The 26928-nt window shown below is 39.9% G+C and overlaps 1 protein-coding gene across 2 annotated transcripts in view; it reads right to left on the reverse strand.

Annotated features, from left to right (window-relative positions):
• Positions 1-26928, reverse strand: part of DGKK (diacylglycerol kinase kappa) — a 147786-nt gene that overhangs the window by 90301 nt on the left and 30557 nt on the right. For both annotated transcript variants that reach the window (XM_074359278.1, XM_074359277.1), the window contains exons 2-4: positions 7551-7661; positions 6881-6961; positions 4438-4542 (exon numbers count right to left, since the gene is read on the reverse strand). In XM_074359278.1, the coding sequence (XP_074215379.1) occupies positions 4438-4542; positions 6881-6961; positions 7551-7661 (297 nt within the window). The remainder of the gene's footprint in view (positions 1-4437; positions 4543-6880; positions 6962-7550; positions 7662-26928) is intronic.

A 26928-nucleotide genomic window follows, 5' to 3' on the forward strand; every position in this document is an offset into this window, starting at 1 on the left:
CTTTGGTTTGACCTCCCCTAAGACAAGGGAAAAGGAAAGTAGGAGGACAGGAGGGCTCCAGCAGCCCTCATCAATGCTTTGAACACAAGCAGCTTTCACCATGGAGGTGCCCTGAATTCTTCATTGATGTTGAACCTAGCTGATGGAACTGCCTGGAACCCGTGCTGCTGTTACCACCCACTAGAAAGAGCTGCTGCAGCACTCTCCTCCCCAGGGAAATTACCACCCCTGCACCCCCACTGAAGAAGTGCCTCTGTACCCCCTCACCAAAGCTGATAACATAGCATCCTGCTCCCCCATGCCAGAGCCACAACCCTGACTCCTGCAACCATGTACATGCCCTGGACCCCAGTTCTGTGGCTGCTCAGCACACGCCCATGCCTCACACACTAGGGCTATCATGATGAATGCACCTGCCCACCAGTCCAAGGTGGTTTGTTTTAGATGTCCCTGAGCTCCAACCTTGGTGCCATAGCTACTCTGCAGGTCCTCACATTCCAGACACCAACACCACTGCCACCACAAATGTGTTTTTGCCCCCTGATCCTGGCACCACTGCTAACACATGTGTGCCCGTGCACTGGACCCAGCAACATCACTGTGGATACCCACATACTTGGTCACTGAAGTCCACTTCAGTCTTTCCCAATGCTGACCTCAGCTTATGGAGCTCTGCAGGAGTTATGCCTCTGTGTCCTCCCTGAGACCAGAAGTGCTGCTGCACACACTGGAGCTGGAGCCACTACATCCAATCCAGTTGGGACTGTCACACCCACCTATAGGTAAAAGTCTTTACCCCTGAAGACAGTCCATTAAGTCTTGAAGAGATGAGTGCTCCCTCAAATGTGCAAACATCAACACAAGGCTACCAGAAACACACACACACACACACACACACACACACACATCAAGGAAACACGACACGACCAAAGAATTATAATAATTTTCCAGTAACTGACCTCAAGAAAATAGAGATCTATGAGTTCCCTGAAAATGAATTCAAAATAATTGTTTTAAAGAAGCTCAGTGACCTACAAGAGAACACAGATGGACAACTCAATGAAACCAGGAAAACGATTCATGAACAAAATGAGAAGTTCAACATAAAGATAGAAATCATAAAAAAGAATCAAACAGAAATTCTGGAGTCGAAAAATTCACTTAAAAATGAATAAAATGAAAAATACAAAAGAGAGCTTCAACAGCAGACTTGATCAAGCAGAAGAAAGAATAGGTCATTTGAAATTTGAAATGGGTCATTTGAAATTATCTAGTTAGAGAAGAAAAAAAGAATGAAAGGAAAAGAATGAAAGTATGAAGGAAAGCAAACCAATATACACATTATGGGAGACCCAGAAGGAAAAGAGAGAGAGAGAGAAAGGGGCAGAAAGCTATTTAAAGAAATAGTGGTTTAAAACTTTCTAAATCTTCAGAAGGAAATGGACATCGAGATTCTTGAAGTTCAAAAATCTCCAAACAATATCCACCTAAAGGATACTGCACTGAGATACATTATAATCAGATTGTCAGAAGTCAGGAACAAAGAGAAAATTTTGAAAGCATCAAGAAAAAATAAGCTCATCATGTATAAGGGAACCCCCAAGATTATAAGCAATTTTCTCAACAGAAACCTTGCAGGCCAAAAAAAAAAAAAAAAAAAAAAGAGGGAGATGATGTAATCAAAGCACTGAAAGAAAAAGAAAAAAGAAAACCTTATAGCTGAGAATACTATACCTGGCAAAATTATCCTTTAAAATTAAGTACAGGTAAAGTCTTTCCAAGACAAACAGAAACTGAGGGAGTTTGTCACCAGTGGACCTGCCTTACAAGAAATTCTTAAGGTAGCTCTTCAAATTGAAATGAAAACATGCTAAACAGCAACAAGAACATATATGAAAGGATAAATCTCACAGGTGAAGGTAAATACATCGATATATACAGATTAATAAAATTCTTCCCCACTCTTATCTTGGCATTGATAATCCTCCATAATCATAAATCTTTAGACATACTTATTAAACTCACTTTCCCAAACTATTCCTGGTTAAATAAAGCCCCCTTCTGTTCTACTCCAAAAAGGTTCTATTTTCTGTTACTCAGCTTTTGCTTATGCCAATTCCCCTACTTGGGACCTCCCCTTGGCCCTATTCCCCTGCCACCAACAAAATCCTATTCATCTTTCAAGGTCAGTCTCCAATCTCTCCTCTATCAACTCTTCCCAAAGGACTCCAGCCCATACTTATCTCTTCCTCCCCTGAACTCTCATACCACTATACAGTCTGTTTCATTCATCTGGCAATCAATCATGCACTGCCTTGTAACACCTCTGAAAACTTATTTCTCTTGAATACTGTCATTAACTGGTTTTTTTGTGTGTATATCTTATCTCCCCAACTAAAAAAGCTCATTGAGGCCAGGAGCCAAGACTACACCTTCTTTTCAACTCTCTGTGGAACAAAACTGGGCACCTAGTTGGGGCTCATTTTTTAATGTGTACTGACTGGTTTCTGATAGGTTCCTCTATTACTTTGTACTGACTTTGATAGACCATTAAGTCCATGATTAATCTTTCAGCCCCTGTCAGGCATTGGTGGTGACCATTAGAGATAAGGTGCATATGAGAGAAATCATATTTAATTCTTTATGCCTCAAGCAAGACAAATTGCTATGATGCTGGTAGTAAGATATTTTACTACCAGCTAAAAGTGTTCCTTAATAGATTTAGGCCCCTGGAGGAGTTCCACAGAGGTTGTGATTATAACCTGAAACATAACTCTTTCAAGAGAGTTAACAGGGAGATTTTTTTTTCCTTTCTAGTTTGTGCTGGGTAGTCAACATGAAGGTGTTTAATTCAGTTGAGTCAGGAAAGGCACATCAATGCTCTGATGGCTTTCTCTACAAGTTTTTGCATTCCTGGACTAATAATTAAAATTTAAAATATTCTATGTGGCCTTTTATGCCAACGTGAAATTAAGAAGTCCTTCAATTTGGATACAGATAAGCCAAGGGAAGAAAAGGGATTGGTCCACAGGAAAGGAGCATGGAAATCACTTTTTTGTGGCCACCTCTAATACTAAGCCATAGTGACCTTATGGGAGGATGGGCAGGAGGGATGAGATGTACTTCTCCATTAGGAAAAGAAGAAAAAAGTAACAAAGGAGTGAAATGCTGAGTGCTAAGTTACATAAAGACCATCCTCAGATTCTAAGCAAAGAATCTCTCAGTTAAGTATTCACAGCGTGGACTTGGAAGAGGTGTTAACGGTGTGTGGAGAGATACCTAGTCCCCAGTTCAGTCAACTTGCCATGTACTCATAGACATGAGTGGCAGAGTGTATCGTTAGGAAACTAAGTGGTCAAAAACCTGAGAAGTCATGGGGAGTGAGGACAGATGGTTTTTCTCTGAAGCAGTGTTTTTACTTCTAAAACCCACTAATACCCATTATTTTACACTGCTCCATCCCAAATGCCTATAACAATCCTCTACCCTTTGCTAGTTATTTAAGACATCAGGTTCTTTTAAAGGATGGATTCATTCCCCCTTTTATCTCCAAGATCTTCACAGCAGAACATTGCTTTAAGATGAACCATGCATCATTTCCTTTCTAAACCTTGGCTCCAAGATTACCCTTAGATTCATTTATTCATTCAATACATATTTATTGAGCCTCAACCTATGCCAAACACTGCTCTAAGTAGACAAATGACAAAAATTCCTCCCCTCCTGAAACTTACATAACTTCTAAGTGTGGTAGATTTGTAGAAGAGTGAGCTGAGGGTATAGCCCAGAGTTTGAATGTTGGTAGCACTTGTTGCTGGAAGAGGTGGCCAGGGGTTTGGTATTGCTAAGGAAAAAAGGAACCTTGCTAAGCTTTGAGGAGGATGGCTCCTTGCTGTTACCTCTGCATTTACTTTGTTGTAGACAGTAAACAGAAAGGCAGAATGGCATAATGGTTAAAGACATAGGCTTTAGGGTCACAAAGCCTAGGTCCAAATCCTGGCTTTGCTACTGAGTAGTTATTTCTTCTTCGTCTGCTTCCTTCTCCTTCATGAGTCTGTTTCCTTAGTTGTTACTGTAATCACTCAGCAGACCCAAGTCAAGACAGCTGATGGCACCTATGCTAACATAAGTGTATCTAAGTTAGCTGCTCACATACATCTCGAGTGCCTCATCCACTGAGCATACAGTAATATCTACATATCAAGTGGGTGCATACAAAAGTATCTAAACCACATAGTTACCAAGGTTTGAGTCTAAGTGAATTACTCCTATTTATAAATAGGTCTAAACAGGTTTCCTAATGATATTCATCCATAATTCCTGACCAGATGGTATCTGCTTCCATCTTATTTCCCTGTCTGAAAGGTGGCTTAACTAATATAATCAATTAAATGTTTACCCCTGAGAGTCATGTGGATCCTCTACTATTTCTCTTACCTTACGAATTTCTCCCTGTTGGACAGTTTTTATTACGTTAATCCATTCTTCCATGTCTTTCCGGTTGGGCGCAGCCAGGGTAACTTTTCGTTGTGGTGTGATCACCTACACAAAAAATCAAATTAGAAGCTTGTTCTTACTCCAAAACTTTGTCCCCAAACAGAGCCTTTGAACTCTCCAAGAAACCAGACAGATCTGCCACGCACAACCCAAGCCACTTCTTAAATATAAGACAGAAGTTCCCAGAGGTACCCACAGTTCCTTAGATATCTGCCCTAAATTATAATGATGATGACAATAGTAAAAACAACATTTTAATGGCACTTACTACATGCTGGGCACTGTTCTATTATACTTTTTGTGTATAATTTATTTCAGTCTTCATGACAACCCCATGACATGGGCATTATTGTTTTTCTCACTTCATAGTCAGGAAATCTTTCCATGGCAAAGAGAGTTAAATGACTTGCCCAGGACCACCTAGCAGGTAAAAAGCTAAGCCAGAATTAAAATTCAGATTCTTTGGCTCCAGCACACATGCTTTTAAACACTAAGCCATGTGCTACTCAAACGAGGTTGCTGGAAAATCCTCCTTGCTTACTGCTGCTCTGTCTACTTGAAAATGGTAAAAGGGTATATTTTTCATTGGGATGTGCCTCTATCTGCTTGTGAGGAGAGTTAGAATGGAGTGAGGAAACTGAAAATCCAGTTTCCTTCTTTCTTATGGTCGGGGACAACCTGAGAGAATTTTACCATACTCTCTCTTAATACTGCTTGGTGCAAGAACCATATCAGGAGCAATGAGAAAGCCATGCTGAGGGTCTAGCAGAGGTAGACCATCATCAGGACTTTGTCTTTTCCCAGGGGGCAGGAGGGAGCATGGATAGCTATAGCATCACTTATCGTTTCAATGGTCCTACTTGCCTTCACTACCAGCCCCACCTCACCCCCAAATCTTGGAGCTAGAGCTCATCACACCAACAAGCAATTTCATTTTGTGTTAAATGGCAACAGGAACTAGTGAGAACCATGACAACAGCCACTCCTTTCGTCCAAACCCATTCTTGTGTGGGGCTGATGAACAGGGCCTCTGTGTTTTAATTAGGCTAAGAGGAAACCTAGCCCTTATAATTTCTTTGTCTAATGGAGACCAAAAACACTAGTTTGTATACTCATCACCCAAAGGTTAAGCTTTTGGGGACTGGGTCAATGTAATCCTCAGCTTTATCCTGGGTCAGTGTAATGGAATGAGAGAGAAATGAGAGCAGGGTCTTCCTCTTATATCCAACTGCTCTCCTTTCAAAGAATGGATTGTGGACCAGCCAAGGAAGTAGTATATTGGGCCTGTAGCAATTTAGTCTGCTAAGTACCACCCTCCACCTGCCTGAAGAGTAACCCTAGTCTTCATAAGCCACCAGTGAGGCTGGGAAAAGGCATTTCTGGGAGGAGATGGGTAGGAGAAGTCCTAGGCCAATGGACTTGCTATTTTTCAATGAGCTTTCAGGTCTGGATTTATTTGAATGACCAAAGCCTTATATCAGCAGTGACAAGCCTTTGAATACTTCCCTAGAAAATCCTCTGCTTTCTTTGAGGTACTATCATCAGTAATCTCAGCATAGAGTAGCTTTCACTTTGGATTTAGGTTCTTATCTACTTCATCAAAGGAGAGAATATTATGTAGCTCGATTATTTTGATATATTCTACAACATATTAGCAGTCTCTTGAAAGCTTCCCAATGATACTCTTAAATTACCTTCACCAGGAAGATTGATTCCTTTTTTTAAACATTTTTTTATTGAGTTGTATTCATTTTACAATGTTGTGTCAAATTCCAGTGTAGAGCACGATTTTTCAGTTATACATGAACATACATATATTCATTGTCACATTTTTTTTTACTGTGGACTACCACAAGATCTTGTATATATTTCCCTGTGCTATACAGTATAAGCTTGTTTATCTATTATGATTCTTACAATAGTCACTCCCCCTACCCCAAGATCAGCTCAGCTTTATATCAGGCTGGTAATAGGGAACAGGGCTATCACTTTTTTCCCCCATCGGTGGGCTGGTAGCAAATATTGACATGAATAATCTTTATTTTTTTCCTTAAATTTTTTTCTTTTCTTTTGGGGGGTAGGTAATTAGGTTTATTTATTTATTTATTTTAAATTTTTTTAAAAAAATGGAGGTTCTGGGGATTGAACCCTAGACCTTGTGCATGCTAAGTCCATACTCTACCACTGAGCTATACCCTCCCCCCACATGAATAATCTTTAGCACTCATTTGTGATGCTACTTTAAGTGGATTTCCATACACACTTTGGGATCAAAGGAGACTTGGGAAATCTGAACTCCAAAGAGGCAACACCTGGGTATGGCCACCCCTCTGCTCAGCTAGCTCCCACCCCTGCCCATTCAGTCATCCCTAATCTTACTTACACAAAAACTGTGGCAAAGGTTTCTACAGCTGCTTTCTGCCAAGGCAACTTGAGACAGATCAATTGTTTCAAAGCGTGCAAACTGGAAAGGTATAAGAGAGAGAGGGAAAAGGAACCATGTGGTTAATGAAGCAAAGAGACACTAAAAGGTAAACACACACACACACACACACACAAAGGCATACTAATAGGCATGTTTGGCAGTCATGATCCCATGATCTCTTTGGCTTGAATGCTGGGATTTATCTGGCATCATGGGATTTATCTGGCATCATGATTTTTATGGATATATCATGTGACAAACAAAAAACAAACCAAAACATAACTCTTCCCAAAACTTTTGTGTGGATTTATAGGAAAGCTTAGGTAATTCAGGGTTATTCAAAACTAAGGGTTTATGCTGGAAAAGATATGGTCTATGGATCTGATCTAGATAGGGCTCTAGTGAAGCAGATAAGGGTTATCCACCTTAATGCTTACCAACATATCTTTACCTGTTGGCCCATCTCACCACAAAACATTTCCTGGTATCCACCCACTAACCCAATTGAAAAAAAAATATATATTTATATATATATGTGTGTGTATATATATATATATATATTTATATATATATGTGTGTACACACACACACACGCACACACACACACACTATATATATATTCTCTTACCGCAGGATGGTGTGCAAAGCAGAGCCTTTGTCCTCGAACCAGAAAATATCTAAGCTTCCATCTCTTGAAGGAGTTACAGTTCTTCAGCAGTGGTCCTTCCTTCAGTATTTTCTGAAAGATAGAAGCATAGTGTTGAGTAATTAGATCAATTTGCAAGACCATATCACTTGTTTTCTCAGTCGAGAAGATCCAATATCTGGAAGGCTCTATCTCTGTCATGTATCTGAGGGCCAGGCAAGAACACAAGGAAGTTAGTTCAGTCACAAAAGGCATTGGTTACCCTTGGATAACACATTCAGGATGATGTAGGCTCTAAGTTTCTTAGGATACATGGCCCGAGAACCATGGAAAACATCTCCATTGGCGATGGGAGGAGGGGAGGAGGGGCAAGAATATATTCTTAAGGAAGAACAAATGGTAGGGGAAGAGGCTGCGTTCAGGAAAGGCAGGTTTTCTAGAAGTCTCCAGGTTGTAGGTATGGACAAAGCTTTCCTGTCAGCTTTCTCAGAGTGTCTCTTTGAGAATACTAAGTTGGATCACACCCTTTCCCTGCTCACAAGTCTCCAATAGCTTCCTGCCACTTTTAAAACCAAATCCAAAGTTTTTTCCATGGCCCTCAAGGGATTCATGATCTGGCGAACACAAAAAGGGCACCAAAAAGGAACTACCTTCTGATTACTTTCTTTCCACATCTCATAATCTGACCAAGTGATTTTTCAGTTACTTGTTGGACTAACCAAGCAGAGAGTCTACTTATCATTTTTACTATTTAGAAGGTTCTCAGTTACATTTATAGGATACAAATCAATATGCAAGACTACCATTTGGGAGAAGTACTCATACCCACCAAGCTGACACCAAACCCATTCTGAATGGACCAAGAGACAGATTTAGTTTAAATCACCAAATCAAGGCTCTATTATGAATTCCATCTACCATCTAAATTAGAATTCACCCCTTGGTGGTTGTGGAAGTGGATTTGTTTCTATGGCCCACCTAGTGTTTTTCAAAGTTTTAGGCACATTAAAAAATGCTCAATATCACTAATCATCAGAGAAATGCAAATCAAAACTACAATGAGGTATCACCTCACACCAGTCAGAATGGCCATCATTCAAAAATCCGCAAATGACAAATGCTGGAGAGGCTGTGGAGAAAGGGGACCCTCCTACACTGCTGCTGGGAATGCAGTTTGGTGCAGCCACTGTGGAAAATAGTATGGAGATTCCTCAAAAGACTAGGAATAGACTTAACTGTATGACCCAGGAATCCCATTCCTGGGCATATATCCAGAAGGAACCCTACTTCAGGATGACACCTGCACCTCAATGTTCATAGCAGCACTATTTACAATAGCCAAGACATGGAGACAGCCTAAATGTCCATCTTTATCCAGATGACTGGATAAAGAAGTGGTGGTATATTTATACAATGGAATACTACTCAGCCATAAAACCCGACAACATAACGCCATTTGCAGCAACATGGATGCTCCTGGAGAATGTCATTCTAAGTGAAGTAAGCCAGAAAGAGAAAGAAAAATACCATATGAGATCGCTCAAATGTGGAATCTAAAAAAAAAAAAACAAAACAAACAAACAAACAAAAAACAAAGCATAAATACAAATCAGAAACAGACTCATAGACATAGAATACAAACTTGTGGTTGCCAAGGGGGCGGAGGGTGGGAAGGGATAGACGGGATTTCAAAATTGTAGAATAAACAAGATTATACTGTATAGCACAGGGAAATATATACAAGATCTTATGGTAGCTCATGGAGAAAAAAATGTGACAATGAATATATATATGTTCATGTATAACTGAAAGATTGTGCTGAACACTGGAATTTGACACAACATTGTAAAATGACTATAAATCAATAAAAATGTTATATTGTTAAAAAACAAACTTTTTAAGAAAAAAGTCAATAAATTAGAATATATATGCAAAAAAAGTTTTTAATTAGTTGATAATATTTAAAAATAAGAAAATTTCAAATAAAAATCCGTTTCTTTTTTTTTTTTTTTAAATCAGAACATCTGGTAACAGTGGACCAATCTCCTCACATGGTAGTAATCTGCTGGAATGGACTAGCAGCTACTCCCTTCAGATGGGGCATCTGACTCCAGTGGGTATTTAAGTTTGGGAAACTGTCTAAACAATCCTTTGCAACTCCCCATTCTCCCAAATATATACATATCTATTCCACTACCTCTTCAATTCTCTAGTCAATAAGTTAGTACTAACGGATAGAACCTCTGTATGTCCATTGAAAAGTCAGTTCATTGCAATCAGAGTTTACCTGAATCCTCTTGATAACTTATAGGAGTTTCAAGGTTGCACCACCCTTGAGAGGTTTACAAAAGACTAGCACCAAGGAGTCAAGAGAAAGAGACCAATAAGATCTTGTGGGAAGTGGGAGGGTGGGGTGGAGAGTGAGAAATTACATTTATATTGTTAAATTGAGTCATCAGTGAGAAAACAACTCTTGTCTAAGCATTGTGATTACATCACTCTTTCCTTTCTCTGGTCAGATGGCCTACGATTTACACTCTCAATATAATGGTATTTGTTTCTCTCTATCCTGACCTCACCTCTATGTCATATATTCTTCCACACTAAGTCTTCATGATACCTTGGCCATCGTATTTACCCCTTTCTGCTGAAGACTGAAGTTTGAAATTTTCACTACTCCAAGTATGTACCACTGAAGCCACACTCATTATTTCTACCCTTTCCCCAACTTATTCTGCTCTGTCAGTGACTAAATGCTTCTCTTGTTCTTATTTTGTCACATATGGTGTTCCTTGTAATAACTCATTTATATTTTTTGGCTGGATATTTTCCCCTTCCTTCCATTTTCAATTTAAAACCTCCCTTTACCTCAACTGCTTTTTCTTGCCTCTGCTACTCTACCCAGCTCTCTTCTCCTCCTGTTCCTTTCAGGGGTAGGTTGATAGGGTGAAGCGGCAATGAGGAAACCAGGAGGGGGGTTTGTTTTCCAGAAGATTCCCAGAATCCTGGACCTTTTGGTTCTTTCAGAAAATTCCCATACCCTGGTGATCTGACATACTAAAGTAAATAGAATTTAGCCTCTTCTCCCCAGCTACTTCCTTCCATCAACCCTTAGTAATGATTGCTTTTTTTTTAAATTGAAGTATAGTCAGTTTACAATGCTGTGTCAATTTCTGGTGTACAGCATCATGTTTCAGTCATACATATACATACATATATTCCTTTTCATATTCTTTTTCATTATAGGTTACACAAGATATTGATATTCAATGATCACTTTTTAATTGCACTTTCTGGTACTTAAGAAATGTTCTCTTTTCTTCCCTTACTTGTACCCTGCTAATTACTGGCATCCTGTTATCCATCCAAGGACACAACAAACCAGTTAGTTAATTAGTTAATTAATCTATTAATATGAGGACACAGTGAATCATCAAAACCCTCAGTTCTCATTCCATGAACCTAGCATTTGTCACAGTCAAGAAAAGTAAAGAAAGACTTCATGATGCATCTATCATTGGATAAAGTGCTTCATTCATAGTTTCTGAGCTTCTACTATGGACTCCACCTTTTGCTAGGTCCTTGAGGGCAGGTAAAGAAGTTGCACATACATTCCGTGTCTCAAAGATACGGGTAGTGGGAGTGGAGGGGAAGGGACTGATAATTCACGTAGAAAAACATGAAGTTATGTGAGCTCAGGAAACCATTTGAAAGAGCCTTAGGGGCTTCAATGTACATTGCCCTAAATGTTTACCTTCTGGTTCCATCAAGGTGGTGGCTAACCACTCACACGTCCTGTCACTGAGTACACCAGCCAAATCACAATTATCTCCTCTCCATCCCACGATATTAAGCTGGTCACTTTGAAGGCACTAGCTTTAAGTGTAGGGCTGTCTACTCAGTGCCCATAGAAAGCTACCTGGTAATAGAAGAGTCAACAACATAGCTGGAAGAACTGGCAAGCCCAAGCCTAGTTGCTGTGAAGTTCTAGGTGATCATGACTGAATGGTGACTGGTGTTACTGGTTCATTCCATTTTTCAAGAGAAGCTGGTGATCCAGGCAAAAATTTGGGCGAATTTTTGTAATAAGGAAATATTAACTACTAACAAAAACAAACAGATAAAAAGCTTGTGGGAGCCAAATAAAACATGTACGAGGCCAAACTCAGTGCACAGGCAACCGGTTTGCAATCTCTGAACTATAATTACTGTCACTTTTTCTAGAGGACAAAGTGAGTGAGTGGTAGGTATTTTTGGCATCAGAGGAGGCTGCATTATTATGAGTTCAGAGTTTGTGTGTGAGGAGCCTGTACATGTGAGGTATAGATTACCAAGTTGGGGACAGATAAATGTTTATATGATTGATGTCTAGTAGGGAGAAAGGTTAGAAGGCCATATAAGAGTTTCTTAAATTCTAAACACAGGCTCTATATTGTCAACTCTGAACTTCTACAAATATCCAAATCTGGGTTGGGAGAAGGTAGAGTTTCTGTAGATTCTTTCCCTTTAAACATTGTCCCCCTTTGGGAGATGTTTCTAAATAAACCATGGCTTACTTAAAAACACCGTAAGCAGCCGCCAGAAGCCAGTCTGAACAAGCAGAAGTTAAACACCACTCAATCAATGGGTTACCTCAAATCAGTAAAATACGTGCATGCAAAGAAACCTGTACCTGCTTGGGGCCACTAAACTTAACAAGGAGAGGAGACAAAAATTGGAAGAAACAAACAAACAGATACATCTTGCAAAGCGAGGCATTGGCAGAAGTGCCCTGGTCTATCCTGTAAGAGGATTTGTAGAGTGCTTCCCAGTTCCTGGTTTCTCGCAGATAACATCATTTCACTGACCCTTTGCCATAACCATGTGGAGTGTTACTTCCAATTTCCAGATGGGGCGTTCTCCTGTTTTTTTTTTTTTTCTTTTAAACTCACTGTCCAAAAATAACTAGAAGGATAAGGAGAATTCACAAATATACAGCACTTTGCAATGGATAAAGTGCTTTTACTTTTGTTATTGAATCTTCCCAGCAGCTGTCTGAAGTAGATAATGAAGGGCATCAAACTCAATTCTGACCTATGAAGGACACCTTGAACTTTGGTTTCCCTAAGTGGCTTGCCCGTATGTTTCTTTCAAGAGATCTTCAAGCTATTTAAAATTTTTACTCTCAAGATCATCAATGTTTGTTGGACATTTTTGAGATTTTGCCACATCTTGGGGCTATAATGTGTGTCAGAAAATGCATTTCTAATGATATTTTGGAAGGCAATGAAGAATAGGATTTCTTCCAAATTTTTTTCTCATGGTCACCTTTACAGGCACACGGCTATTTCATAAATTGGGGCACACCTATAATCCTCTTGGTCCACACTGCCACATTCCCATGGCAATATTTGTGAGGCTGCAGGTAGGAAGACGTTAGGCAGGGTCATTGGATCCTTGTACATCCTGAAACGCCATGTAACCCACCTAATGCTTCTTAAACTGGAATATATTGCCAGCAGGTCTTCAAGTCTTTCCTGAGAATTCTATCTGACATTAAAACCCAAATAGAGGGGGGAGGGGGGCATAGCTCAGTGGTAGAGTCCATTCTTAGCATGCACGAGGTCTGGGTTCAATCCCCAGTACTTCCACTTAAATAAATAAAAATAAATAAAAACCTAATTACCTCCCCACTCACCCAAATAAAAAAAAGTTTAAAAAAAAGCCCCAAATAGCACTGATACCTCTACTCTTAAACTCTCAAGGCTGGCTGTTTTGTAGTGGGAGTGAGTGTGGTGTTGAGTTCAGTCACCACAGACATCAACTGGCTTCATTCAAATCCAAGAGCACAAGATTTATCGAGGCATAGGTGATAGAGGTACTGAGTAATTTTATAATAGTAATTTTGTAATTACAAAATAGTAATTTTGTAATAGGTGGTTTAAAATCATATCCTATTACAAAATTCACACAAAATGTCTTTGCATAAACTGTGGCAGCCCTTGCAAAGAAAGCTAGACTTTGGAAAGCTCTGTTCCAGTTTCCTTTTGCATCCTCTTTAATAAGCCCATCCCCAAATCCATTATTCCCAGAAACTCCTGCACTCTGGCCCCAGTGACCTCTCTCCCTGACGCTCTACAACTCAGCACATACAAATTAATTGCCAACAGCGATGGTGAGCATTTCCCTTGCTCCATCTTTATAAAATATCTTCTATAAAATATCTCAACAGGGTATGTAAAGTGGCCCAGTTGCCTCTATATAATTAACACCTGCTGCTTAATTGGGAAAGGGCAAGTATGGCTGCCTCTGTGACCTTTTCCTGTGCTCCTCCAAAATCCCCAAAGCTTTGACTATCTGTTTTTCTATGGCTCAGCAGGTTTTTGATGGCTGAAGTTTTGGAGGATTCTCCTACCCTTTCCTAGCAAAAGAAGCCCCTATCACACAGCCAAATTGAATTCCACCTCCACCCAATCAAAAAGTAGGCAAGCATCATGACCTCCACCACTACCTGTTATTAGCTGGCTGCTCTTTGGTTTTCCTTCCTCATGCTGCTCTTGGGAGGGAGGCTTGGATCAAGTTGGGATGAGTAGGTTATCACTCCCCCGATGAAAACGGACTTCCACTAGGAGCACAGCTGGGGAAGCCAGATTTCTGGCTAGGAATGGTTCCTTCAGTCCTCAAACCTGGAACATCTATTCTCTTTGCTTTGGGGGTGGGGGTGACAGGAAGAAAGCCATTGCCTAACACAGGCCTGCCAAAGTTGATTCAGAGCAACAATGTTTGATTTGGTTAAAATGCAACTCCGGGTGCTTTAGGTGTTAAGAAAGTCCAGACCCACTGCTTCACTGAAAGATTTATATTCCCCAAGGTCCTGTTGATGGAGCAGGAGTCAGACAGATTGGCTCCAGCCTTAGCCTTTTCTAGCTGTGTGACCTTGGGCAAATCACTTAACCTCTCTGAGCCGCAATTTCCTTGTCTATTGGCTGAGAATAGCTGGCAGAGTTTGTACCTGCCAGCCACTCTCTAAGTGTCTGTCCCTTGTGGATGGTGGAGGCAGGGGCTGTGCCCTAGCTCCACTCATCCCACTACTGGGAGATCCCCTCCCTGGTACTAGTGAGCCTGGCTGGCTCAAGCAGAAGAATGAGGACTAGGGTGACCAACTGTCCCAGTTTTCTCAGGACTTTCAGTGCTAAAACCAAGAGAGTCACGGGCAAACCGAGATCTGCTGGTCATCCTAGCACTCAGCAGCCAGGTCTTCCTACTGCTCAGGTCTGCAAGGACTACAATTGCAAATCCCTCCCACTGCTTCCTGTGCTAAGGAAGAATTACAGTGGAGCAACCACGTCCCTTCTCTCTATTCGTGAACTAAAACAGTTGAAAATGATGCGATGTTACATGAATAGGCATAAACTTTAACTAGTTCTTACATATCATTCCAAAGATACTTTATACACAAGCACAAACATATATACACATATATTCTTTCTTCTTCGCGTATATCATAACTCTCTAGGCACAATGTTTTGTTTCTTGCTTTCTACACTTAATATATCACTGAGCACTTTCCATATTGCTACATACTGGGCTGCCTTATTTCTTTTTCCAATTGCATGGCATTCCATTGTATGAATGTAATATGATTTATTTAAACAGTCCCCTATTGATGGATCGTGGTTTAAAATCTTACTCTATTACAAACAACGCTGCAATGATTCTGTATATACATGTCAATTTAACATCGGTGTGAGTACATTGATAAGATAAATATCAAGGTTTGGTAACATTAAAACATTAAAACTGGGACCATAGAGCCTAAAACCAGATGTCTTCTCAAATCGCTCTCCTCTTTTTCTTTTTCTATGATTGGAGTTTCAGAGGGATGGTAAGGACCTTTAATTGCTTGTGGACTGAGGAGGAGGTGAGCAATTTGGACCCAGGCTGACAAAGTGCAGAAAGCGGTAACCTGGCTCTTGGTAATTGTCCTGGGACTAGCAGCAGCCATAAGGGGGAAGAGCTGGGCTGAGTCTTTGTATGCTGGTTTTGAATGCTGGTTGTGCTGCATTGAACTGTGCAGCCTTGAACAAGCCTTTTCACTGCTAGGAGAGACCACTGGTAACTTGCCTCAGGGTGGGGATACAAGCTTGGGTCGATGTGGTTCAAAGTCTGTGCTCTTGCCACAAAACTGCCTTTTAACTTTCAGAGCTAACCTGACTTTAGTAATGTGTAATCTCCCTCCCTATCCTGCTAACGATGATGAAAATCAGACCTCAAGAGTGGCTACACTTACCCAAATCAAAGAGCAGATTAGTGACAGAACCAGGACTGGGCTTCTGGCCACTCTGTTTCAGTGGTGTGGGGAATCCTCACTGACCTCTTGAATGTGAGTGGTTTGCTACACGCACAGCCATTGAGTTTGCCCTGTATTGGCAGTAACTCTTGGATCATGCACATAGTTTTGGGGGGGCTTCAGCAGAATAGCATGGAAAGGGATGTGAGGAGACCAGCAGGAGCATGGCTTGACTCCAAGAGTGGGATCAAAGAGACAGACTGGGTCAGAGCTTTGGAAATTTGAGAGAAGTGACTTAGGGGAAGGCTTCTTGCAAATGGTTGGTTTTTCTCTGCAAATTCAGGGAAGATGAAAGATGTCAACTAGGGGAGGAAGGATTGGTTTTGAGACTTGGGAGAACCAAAAGCTTGCAAGCAGGAAATCCAGTGAAAGGAGCAGGCTACATAGAAGCTTAGCGGAAGACCCCTATTGCTACTGCCACGAAAAGGAAGTTCTGTGGTCACACAAGTCCCAAAAGGAAAGACACCAGGGAATTTTGGATACTGGTCTTTAACTTAACCAAGCTCACAGATGCCAGGAGACCCATTATCTTATCTAGTGCCGCTGACTTACGAAGAATGACAAAACATGCCTGCTTTCAACTGATTTCTTCTCCATCCTTTCACCTGATCATCAGTAGCCAGAGATGGATAGGATCCTCTAACATTCTTTGGATGTTTCTTCTCTTGAGGACACTACCCCCTGACAACTACTTCTAGCCCTTGGGTTCCACCACCAAACCACATGACTTCTTTCTCCTAACACCTACTATGAGACCAGTGGACCCTGTTCTGACTCTGGTGATGTCCTCATAGAAGCAGCTAGGGCAGCAATATCTTCTCTAAGTTTCTCTTCAACTATCCCTCTCCAAAGGAAGAGAGTTGTTTCTGGCTGACAAATAACTGCTATTTGTCCTTGCTTTACAGGCATGATCTATTTCACGTCCACAGAAACAGTCCTGTGAGGGAGCTGGAGAAGCTGAAGATTAGAGAGGTTGACTCATTCCAAATCTTGGTGAGTGGCAGTTGGGGTTTAAAGCCAGGCCTGTTTGACTCAGGTCTGTTTACCACCTGTCCTCTCAAAATCTTGAGCACCTAAAGGATGATGGTCATCATGGTCTGGCTTGGGTGTCAGATCCAACTTAAGGATCACTTCAGTCCACTTATTTCTCCCCCCAGGGGCCACTATTTCACCTAGCAGGAGGAGTCATGACCAGTAATGTCTGCAGACTTCCCACTAGTTTAGCTGAAGAAGACTAGGTACTGCAAATGATTTCACAAACGGGGAGGAAAAAAAATCAGTTTTTTTTTGGAGAGGTGCCTAAAATGTCATAATGCCATATTTTGCATATTTGGTACTTTGTAAAAATATGCTGGACCATGTCTAGGAGTGCCTAAACCTGGGGACTTCAGTCTTTAATTTTTATTTATTTATTTTTAATGGAGATAACAGGGATAGAAGCCAGGACCTCATGCTTGCTAAGCATGCACTCTACCACTGAGCTATACCCTCCCCCCTTAAAGGACTTCAGCCTTTAGAGGTGTCTTAGAATGCTTGCAACCTAAGGCCAAAAGGAACCTTGTAAGTATGTAAATGTGTAGCTCCTTTGCCTACAACTCACTCAAACAACGAAGTGATGGAGATTCAATTGGTGCTTCCTGTGCGTTGGTCTTTAAACATACCTCTTTCCAATCATGGCTTCCGATGCCTCTAATAATGTGGGTGCCACGAGCCCATGTCCCCTAACCACATGTACTTGAGGAGTTGGGGAGATTGCCTTATTGCCAAACTGGCCCCATGCAGACAGCCATCTGAAGACATGCACAGGACCTAAGAAGACCTTCACTAACAGGTCCTCTGGCAGCTGAAGTGATGAGATAACAAAGAGAGGATGTGTGAGTTTTCATTTTTTTCCAGCAAATATTAATTGAATAATTTTACTTTGCATTAGTCATCTTAATTCATGATTGTTGTTACCTTTATTTATTTTTTCATTGAAGTGCAGTCAGTTGCAACGTGTCAATTTCTGGTGTACAGCACAATGTCCCAGTCATGCATATACACACATATATTCATTTTTATGTTCTTTTTCATTAAAGGTTATTACAAGATATTGAATATAGTTCCCTGTGCTATACAGAAGAAATGTGTTTTTTAATCTATTTTTATATATTTTTCTTAGACTTATGAAGTGGTGTTGACAAGAATTGTGAGCTTGATAGACAGAAACTGATGCTAGAACCAGTTGGTTCTGCTTGCTTCTTGCAGCACTAGTAGTCTAGGGAAGATGCAACTCACTAATTCACTAGAAGCTGTGTGTGTGTGGGGGGAGTGGGAGGCACGTGTGCATTTAGGGTGTGTGTGTTTGCTTGCCTGCTTTGCTCCATCAGTGGTAGGTGAGAGCAGGAGCAAGGTCTCAGGGCACCTCAGGAGTGGGATTTGCTTGGGGGTAGGGTGGGGGGAAGACCCATGGAAGCCTCCACTAACCCCTAAAGCTGTGGATAACCTTGCTGCCTCTGAACAGGGGACTGTCAGTGGCTGAGCAAAATTGCCTCACGTGGAGGCAGGAGATATGGTAGTTTGATAGCCCACCACACCTGGAGGGAATATGGATGGAAAAGCTGTGATTGCAGGAGACACTCATCTGTCAAGGAAGAGATTATGTTGTTGGTTTTGGTGACAGAGAAATTCCTGGCCAGGTAACAAAATTGGAAATCTGTGCCAGTTGCTAAAAGGAACAACCTTCCTGGAGTAGTAGTAGTAGTAGCAGCAGCAGCAGCAGCAGCAGCAGCAGTTGTAGTAGTAGTAATATGAATTACTAACAGTTGGTGAGTCTGTACTATGTGGGAAGCACTGTGTTAAATCATGGTATATGGGGTATCTCATTTGAGCTTAATCACAATTCTAAAATGTAGGTGCCATAACAATCCTCATTTTATAGACTGAAAGACTGAAGCTTAGAGAGATTAGGTAACTTCCCTAATAGGTTAATAAATGGCAGAGCTAAAATCTCTCTTCGAGTTTTACAGGACATGGAAGACCAGTTCTTCCTTCACTGAAAGAAAAAAAGGAAGGTTTAAATCACTGGTCTTATTTCAAGTTATACTATATCCTATGTCAGTTGACAGAAGGAGGCAGGACTGGGCGGGGAGATTGGTGGTGTGAATCACAGCTATATGGTTTAGTTTCATTTCTGTTTTTAACATTACGTGCTAAAGTAATTAAGGTACTAAGAATTGTTTAATTTACACAGCCCTTTATCAGCTATAAAGATCTTGAGGGTTCTCACTTGATTCTGAAAACAACCCTAAGGAGTCAGCAAGGTAGATAATCCTATGGACTTTTTTGGAGATTAAAACACTGTGAACTCTGGGAAGTGAAGTGACTTGCCCAAGGTCACTCTGTAAACTAGTCTGGCCTCCTGACTTCTAGTGCAAGGCTCTTTTCACTGTATCTCTACATTTTATGTTTTCTGTGTTGTCTATCATTTCGATTAATAGTTTGTATTTTTAAAAAACGGGGGAAGGGGGTAGGAAGGGATAACTTTGGGAGTTTGAGATTTGCAAATGTTAACTACTGTAGATAAAACCCCAAATATCTTATGTAAAGCACAGGGAACTATATTCAATATCTTGTAATAACCTTTAATGAAAAAGAATATTAAAATGAATATATGTATGTATATGCATGACTGGGACATTATGCTGTACACCAGAAATTGACACATTGTAACTGACTATACTTCAATTAAAAAAAAAAGTTCAATTCTCTCTTCTTGTCCCTTTTCTGCCATCCAGCAATATAACTCTTTGCCATCAGTGCTGGTATACACGCATGGTCAAGTGTCCCATTGGCAGGCATCCTCGTGGTTAATGAAGGTAATACCATGCTGGTCCCCAAAGGGAAATTCTTCTCTGACCTGGATGATTCCTAGTAGCAATAATGAACAATTAACTTGGCCCGGCAACTACTGCACAGAAACATTTTACAAGGGTCTTACTAGGAAAGACTGTTCCCTTCCCTTCTCAGGGGCCACTACCCACAGCTTGTTCAGATGCTTTACTCTCAGACCTACTGCTACTCTTTTCATAGTTTTGGGCCTTCATTTATTTTCCTGTTGAAACACCATCCATCCTTTTCCAATTTCTCCCTGCAGGCAAACACCTGGTAAACCTGCACCCAACTCTGCCCTGCTTTCTAGCCAGGCTATATTTAAGGGATTAAGACTGCTCAACTCCTAAATAGCTACTAACTACAGTAATCAAATTCTGACACCCACCAGCCAGGGCTTAGAGTGAGGCTGACTGTTACCATCTGAGTTGTTTTTTTTTTTTTTTTCAAATGGAGGTGCTGGGGTTTGAATCCAGGACCTCATGCATTCTAAGCACACACTCTACCACTGAGCTATACTCACCACCCCCTACCCCATAGGATCTATTCTTGATAGAAGGTGGAGAAGTTACCTTTTTGCCCTCCCACCAGCAGTGTGTGATCCTGCCTGTCACCCCACCAACTGTGCCTCTCAGACTTCATGGAGATGTTTGCCAGTTTGAGAGGAGGAAGATTATCAGTGAGGCTGAGTCTCTTTTCATATGTTTAAGACATGTATTTTTTTTCCTTTATTGAAAATGGTCTACACCTCCTTTGCTAATTTTTGTCTTTTAAAAAAATTTCTTTTTGGGGGGAGGTAAATAGGTTAATTTATATATTTTATTTAATGATTAAACCCAGGACCTTGTGCATGCTAAGCACAAACTCTACCACTTGAGCTATACCCCAAACCCTTCTACCATCTGGATTTTGTGCTGCTCAACTCTTGATAGCCTAACTGAAGGGGCCACCAGAAAAATACAAATGCACTAAGGGAGAGGGAGCAAGAGAGAAGAAGAAAGACATCAGTGGTATTATAAGTCAAGCTGATAGGCCTGGAAAGGAGGGAGAGAGGAGGAGTAAAAAAGAAATAAGACTAGAGTGAGCATGGAGGGGTGGCTGGGGGGTGCAAACACTCACAGACTTGTAGATGACAAATGGTACTCATTTTCCCACCAGTGATGCATATGATTCTCACCAGGTCTGGAACCATCTCACAACTACCATTTCATAGGCCCTGAGATGGTGCCTTAATCCACGTGTGCAACTCCCTGGTCTAAATTGCTGGGGAGGGAGCACTGCTGACTAAAATGGGAAGAGAAGGATTGTCAACTGAGACTTGGGGGGAGAGCAAGACCTGAATTGCACAAAAAATAAACAGTAGGCAAAATTGTCCTCTGGTAGGGGGAGGGGACCATTCTTTAATTGGAAACAGGGCCTATGAATTAGGATTGCTTAAGAAAGGGAAGGAACAGGGCAGATGGCGGGGGAGAGTCAGTGTGAAACAGACTCACTAATAGCAATATACATACACTACAATTGACACACAGGGAAATATAGAGACACAGCTAACCCCTTTTGCTCCTCATAATGTGATTAAAAAGTAATTTACAATACCCAAGACATGGAGACAACCTAAATGTCTATTGACAGATGACTGGATAAAGAAGATGTAATGTGTATGTATATGTGTGTGTATATATATATATGTATATATATATGTATGTATATATAATGGAATATGACTCAGCCCTAAAAAAGAATGAAATAGTGCCATTTACAGTAACATGGATGGACCTAGAGATTATCATATTAAATGAAATCAGTCAGTCAGAGAAAGACAAATATCATATGATAATTCTTATATGTGGAACCTAAAAACATGACACAGATGAACTTATATACAAAACAGAAACAGACCTACAGACATAGAAAACAAACTTATGGTTACCAGAGGGGAAAGGAGAAAAGGGAGGAGAGGTTCATTAGGAGTTTGGGATTAGCAGATACACACTACTATATATAAAATAGATAAACAAAAAGTTCCTACTATATAGCATATGGAACTATATTCAATACCTTGTAATAACCTATAATGAAAAAGAATATATATATGTATAACTGAGTCAATATACTGTATACCAGAAACTAGCACAGCACTGTAAATCAACTATACTTCAATAAAAAATCATCTATTTGGCAATTAAAAAAGTAGTGTACTCACAAACAAAATTCTGATATCCACACCTTTTCTGAAATGTCTATAGTTAGGCATCCTGCTAAACAAGTTATATCCATTAATGCTAATACAATAATATTGCAAGGTAAATATTATTGGCCTCATATTACAGATAAGGCACTGAAGCTCAGAATGGTCAGCTGACTTTTCCAAGATAATATGCATTTACAAAGGGGGATGACTTTGAACCCAGGTACAAAGGGGGATGACTTTGAACCCAGGTCTATCTGATTCTAAAGCCTACACACATTTCTATTCATTATACTGTACACCTAGCATCTCTCTGCTGGAAACTGAGGGTTGATGTGGGGTGAGAGAGAGTGGATAATTTGCAAAACCACAAGAAATTTGAATGATCCAACTTGTGAGTTTTCCCAGAAACATTTGGACATGGATGCAGTATGGGCAGCAACATGGCACCTGGGAAAGACAGTGGGCTTAATGGACTATAAATTCCACAGAGCTTGTGCTCCAGTAGTAAACTGCTATGTGAGCAAATCATGCCACTTCCCTAACCTACCACCTCCTTGTTAGGAACTGCTGATAAAGATGCTGAAATTTGGTATTTGCTTCATCAAGAGAAGAAGGGAAGACCAAGACATAACAGAACAAAATGATTAATGTTGCTCAGATCTACTGCCATAAAGTAGCCTCCCATCAAATTAAAGATGGCAGCAAAGGATACATCCTGAGCCCAGGAATAGAAATTATTTCAAAACTGAGCATGCAAGGAAGGCAAACCTCAGTATAACAGTCTCTTGGTAAATCACTAATATGTGTCATAGCCGAGTTATGTCTGACAGGCAAAGTACCCAGAGTGCCACAACTTACCCATAGTAGGTACTTGATAAATGTTCATAAAATGAAAGTGAGTGGGGTACAACATACCTGGGGAGGACAATGAAAAAGGATGTTCTCAAATGTTCAGGGATCCATGTCCTATCAATTGGCTTCTAAAAGCTAGTTGCTGTTGTAGGAAAAACATGCAGATCCTTATATTTCCAAACACATATATTTAGGCAAAAGCCAATTTAGGACAGTAAAAAGGAGTATATATTTTGGAATTAAACAAACCCAGATTTGAAACTCAGCTACATCACTTATTCAGTGTGTGTCCTTGGACAAGTAATTAAACTTACAAACCTCAGCAGTTTTCTCTGCAAAAACACATATAAGGACACTCAACTCATAATAAGAGTCAAGGGAATACATGACTTAGTGCCAAGTAGAAATTCAATACATATTTCTTCTTTCTTTCTGTGGATTTGGTGGCAGTATTTTTTGACCCCTAAATTTTACCACAAGACTTATCATGTGTAAGCATATATGTGGTTGCAATGGGGTATTGGGGGATTAATTTGAAATCAGTGTTTGCCCCAAATTTGGGAGTGTAACTTACATGGTAATAGGCTAAGCCCAGTGGGTCTTTACTACCAGTAGTTAGTGCGCTTTTGATTTTTGTGAATTAGTCCACGCAAAGCACAGACTTTCTTCTTCCCATGAGTAAGAGAGCAGGGATCACTGGGAAAGGAAACAAAGACTATAAATAGAAAATCAAATTGAAGTCTGGAGAAAAATCTGTGTCTGCTGTCCCTGTAAAGATACTCATACTGCCGGGAATTTTGCCCCCCTGCCCCCCAGAAAAAAGAAAATCAGAAGGGCTTCTGATCATAGGTCTGAATATTTAAGGTAAGTTAAGAGAAACATTCTATTCAATTCTGGAAGAGAAATCAGTGAGAACAGGTGGTGATTAGAACACTTAGGATTAATGAGCCCAAGTGTTTGTGTCTCTTAAATTTTTTTTAATTGAAGTAGAGTTGATTTACAATGTTGTGTTAGTTTTTGGTGTATAGCATAGTGATTCAGTTATACATATATACTCTTTTTCATATTCTTTTCCATTATAGATTATTAAAAGATATTAAATGTAGTTCTGTATCTCTTTAAACTTAGCAGATAGACATTTCAAATCTAATCCTCTTTAATGTTTATGTTAAAACAGCGAGGCAATTTTTGAAGGACAAAAAGGATAGCTGAGTTGAATACATCCTCTCCTGTTGTATTCCATTAACCACCACTACGGGAAGCACAGTTTTAAGAGCTGCTATAATCTTCTGTAACTAAGGCACTGCCATTTACCTGGTGGTATTTTATATTCTACTGATAGTATATCTAATTCCAGGTCCATTATCTAAGAGGAAATCATCAGCTTTTAGAAGTCTAACCTTGCAAACTTAAAGCTAGTTAAATGAAATAAAGGTAAATGTCACAAGGCCATTTTCCCCCATAAATAACTAAAAGCAGGATTTTATCATACCGACCGACTAGATCTTTTACAATTTTACTGGACAGAACCCAGAAGTCTGCATTTATCCATATGAGAGCTTGTGCCATGGACTTATCCTAAAGCAAAGATTCCAACCCCTTCTTGTTTCTACTTTGCTATTCATGTGCCTTGGACTTTCAAGGGAAGTCGAAGTGTACAGCTATACGATGAAAACTGGTAAATGTATCTGCATGTTAATCTATATTCCTTTCAAAAGCTTAGGATGGGTGGAGTGGACTTCACAGTCAACAAAGCCATCTCCTTGCCCATGGCTATGTGGGATGACTATATCCTTAAGCTATCCCCTCCAAATGGCTGTTCTCACTATTTTTTTTTTTTTAAAGTTCATTCTCTTCCTTTTATCCTTGACGCAGAGAAAGGAGATGCTCATTCTTCTTAGCTCTCAATTCTGCAGGAGCAGTTGAAAATTTCCTCTACTAACATGAGACCAGTGGAAAACCAAGACCACTCTTACTATAGAGAAGTGAGTGTAGAGTACATGGAGGTTGCTCATGCCAATGAACTCTCTCTGATTATTACAAGAAATGAGCTATAAGGGGACTCCCTGTCTGCCTACAATCCCTGTGGTTTTCCTGATGGGCAGAACTTCCACCGTGGTATTCCCAACTGATGAGCTTTTTGATTTCTCCAGGTCTTTCTCACCTGGAGACGTGGTAAGACTCTTTTCCAGGCTCATGATTCACTGAACTATTTTTAGCCAGGAGTAGCAACTTACATAATGAAAAATAACAAGAGAAATGTGAACTTAAAACCTCATAAACCTTGAGTAAGTGTGAAAGGAGACAATCTTTTTGACTCCAACATGTGTAAAGTACATATATATGTCATCTCCTCATTCAAAGACTCAGAGGTGCCTTGGGATGCCCTTTGGTCTATCTCACTTTCCAAATTGAGTCCCACATGTACATGTCCTTCAAAGAGCATGTTCTAAGAGGACATTTTAATTGATGGCTTGAACTGAGGGTGAATATATGGATATTTGAATGAAAGAAGGTAGCTCTGGAGAGAGTGGATAGAAATGATAATTGACACAACGTTGTAAACTGACTATAACCCCCCAAAAAGAAATAATAATTAGAGGAGAAGGTGTCAGTGAAAGGACTTTAGGAAGGCAGAATTCGGTGTGTGAAAAAGCTCCTACTGTATGGAAAAATGTTTCAAGCATATATTTTTACACAAAACTTAAACTATTTTATACAGTGCCTGATTTATCCTTACAACATTACACAAAGGTGATCATCTTTGTAACTCATTGCTTTGATAGGTACACTTAGTGCTTTTCCTTCTCCAGATTTAAAGTGCAGTAAAACATTATATTTTCTCAACAGCATCTATTTCTAAGAGTGTCAAAATGTGTTATAGACCATGGTCACTTTGTATTATTGCCACTTAGATTTTTTTTTCAGAATACGTGTGTAGATATATATTAATCTAGGTATAAACTTTTTTTATTGTTGGTATTTTTTACTTTAGCCATTTTAATAGGTGAGGTCAGTATCTCATCTTGATTTTAATCTAGGTATAAACTTTTAGTAAATTGACATAAATAAATAAAAATGACACCATTCTCCTGGGCACAAATGCTTTCAGGATATCATTGACACAACTCAACAGAGCATCTTGAGAAAGTTTACTGATAATGTTCTTTATTCTCTTCTTGAGTTCTGACTTCTAATGCAACCTACAGCCCCAAAAGAGGCTTCTTGAATCAAAATGTTTAATTTCCTCAAGGTAAATGTCACAAGGCCGTTTCTCCACATAATAAACAACCAAGAGTAACTAGGAGCTAAGAAATATGTGAAATACACATTTTTCAAGTCTCAAGCAGGTATTCTGCCTTAGTTGGGTACTTTGCATAAGTCTAAGATGTAATACCATAAATTTCTGAATGGAATATGAAGTCACTCAGACTTATATAAACATATTTAAGCAAAAGCATAAAACCCATTCTTAAAGCCAATCATAAATGTATTTTAATAGCCATACCACAACAGAGGACTGATTATTGCAAAATCCTAAGCACACAATCCTATTAAATTTGTCGGTTAAAGTTTAGCAATGGGCTGTAAAGCTCTGGGTTCAGCTGTGTTAGGTATTTCTACCATCACATCCCTACACCAGAGAATTAACATATTTTTACATTAGAAGCTATACTTTTAAAAATATGCTGTATTTTGGCACAAAAAGACAAAATTATTTTTAAGACACAGGAATTATTTTAATATGCAAAATAAATCAATTGTGCCTCACATATAAAACAAAATATGCAGAATCCCCAAAATATTACTCTTGTTTTTCAAACATTAAAAAAGTTTGAAATAATTACAGATTCACAGGAAGGTGCAAAGAAATGTACAGGGAAGTCCTGTGCACCCTTCATCCATCCTCCCCCAATGTTAATATCTTGTATAACTATAATACAGTATCAAAGGCAGGAGATTGACCTTGGTACAAACCATTGAGCTTATTCAGATTTCACCAGTTATACATGAACTCGTTTTGTATGTGTGTGTGTACCTCTATACAATTTGATCACATGTGTAGCTTTGAGTAAACAGCACACCAACCAAGATATTAAAACCATACCATTACCACA

Source organism: Camelus bactrianus, chromosome X (genome assembly GCF_048773025.1).
Source record: "Camelus bactrianus isolate YW-2024 breed Bactrian camel chromosome X, ASM4877302v1, whole genome shotgun sequence".
NCBI classification, from domain to species: domain Eukaryota; kingdom Metazoa; phylum Chordata; class Mammalia; order Artiodactyla; family Camelidae; genus Camelus; species Camelus bactrianus.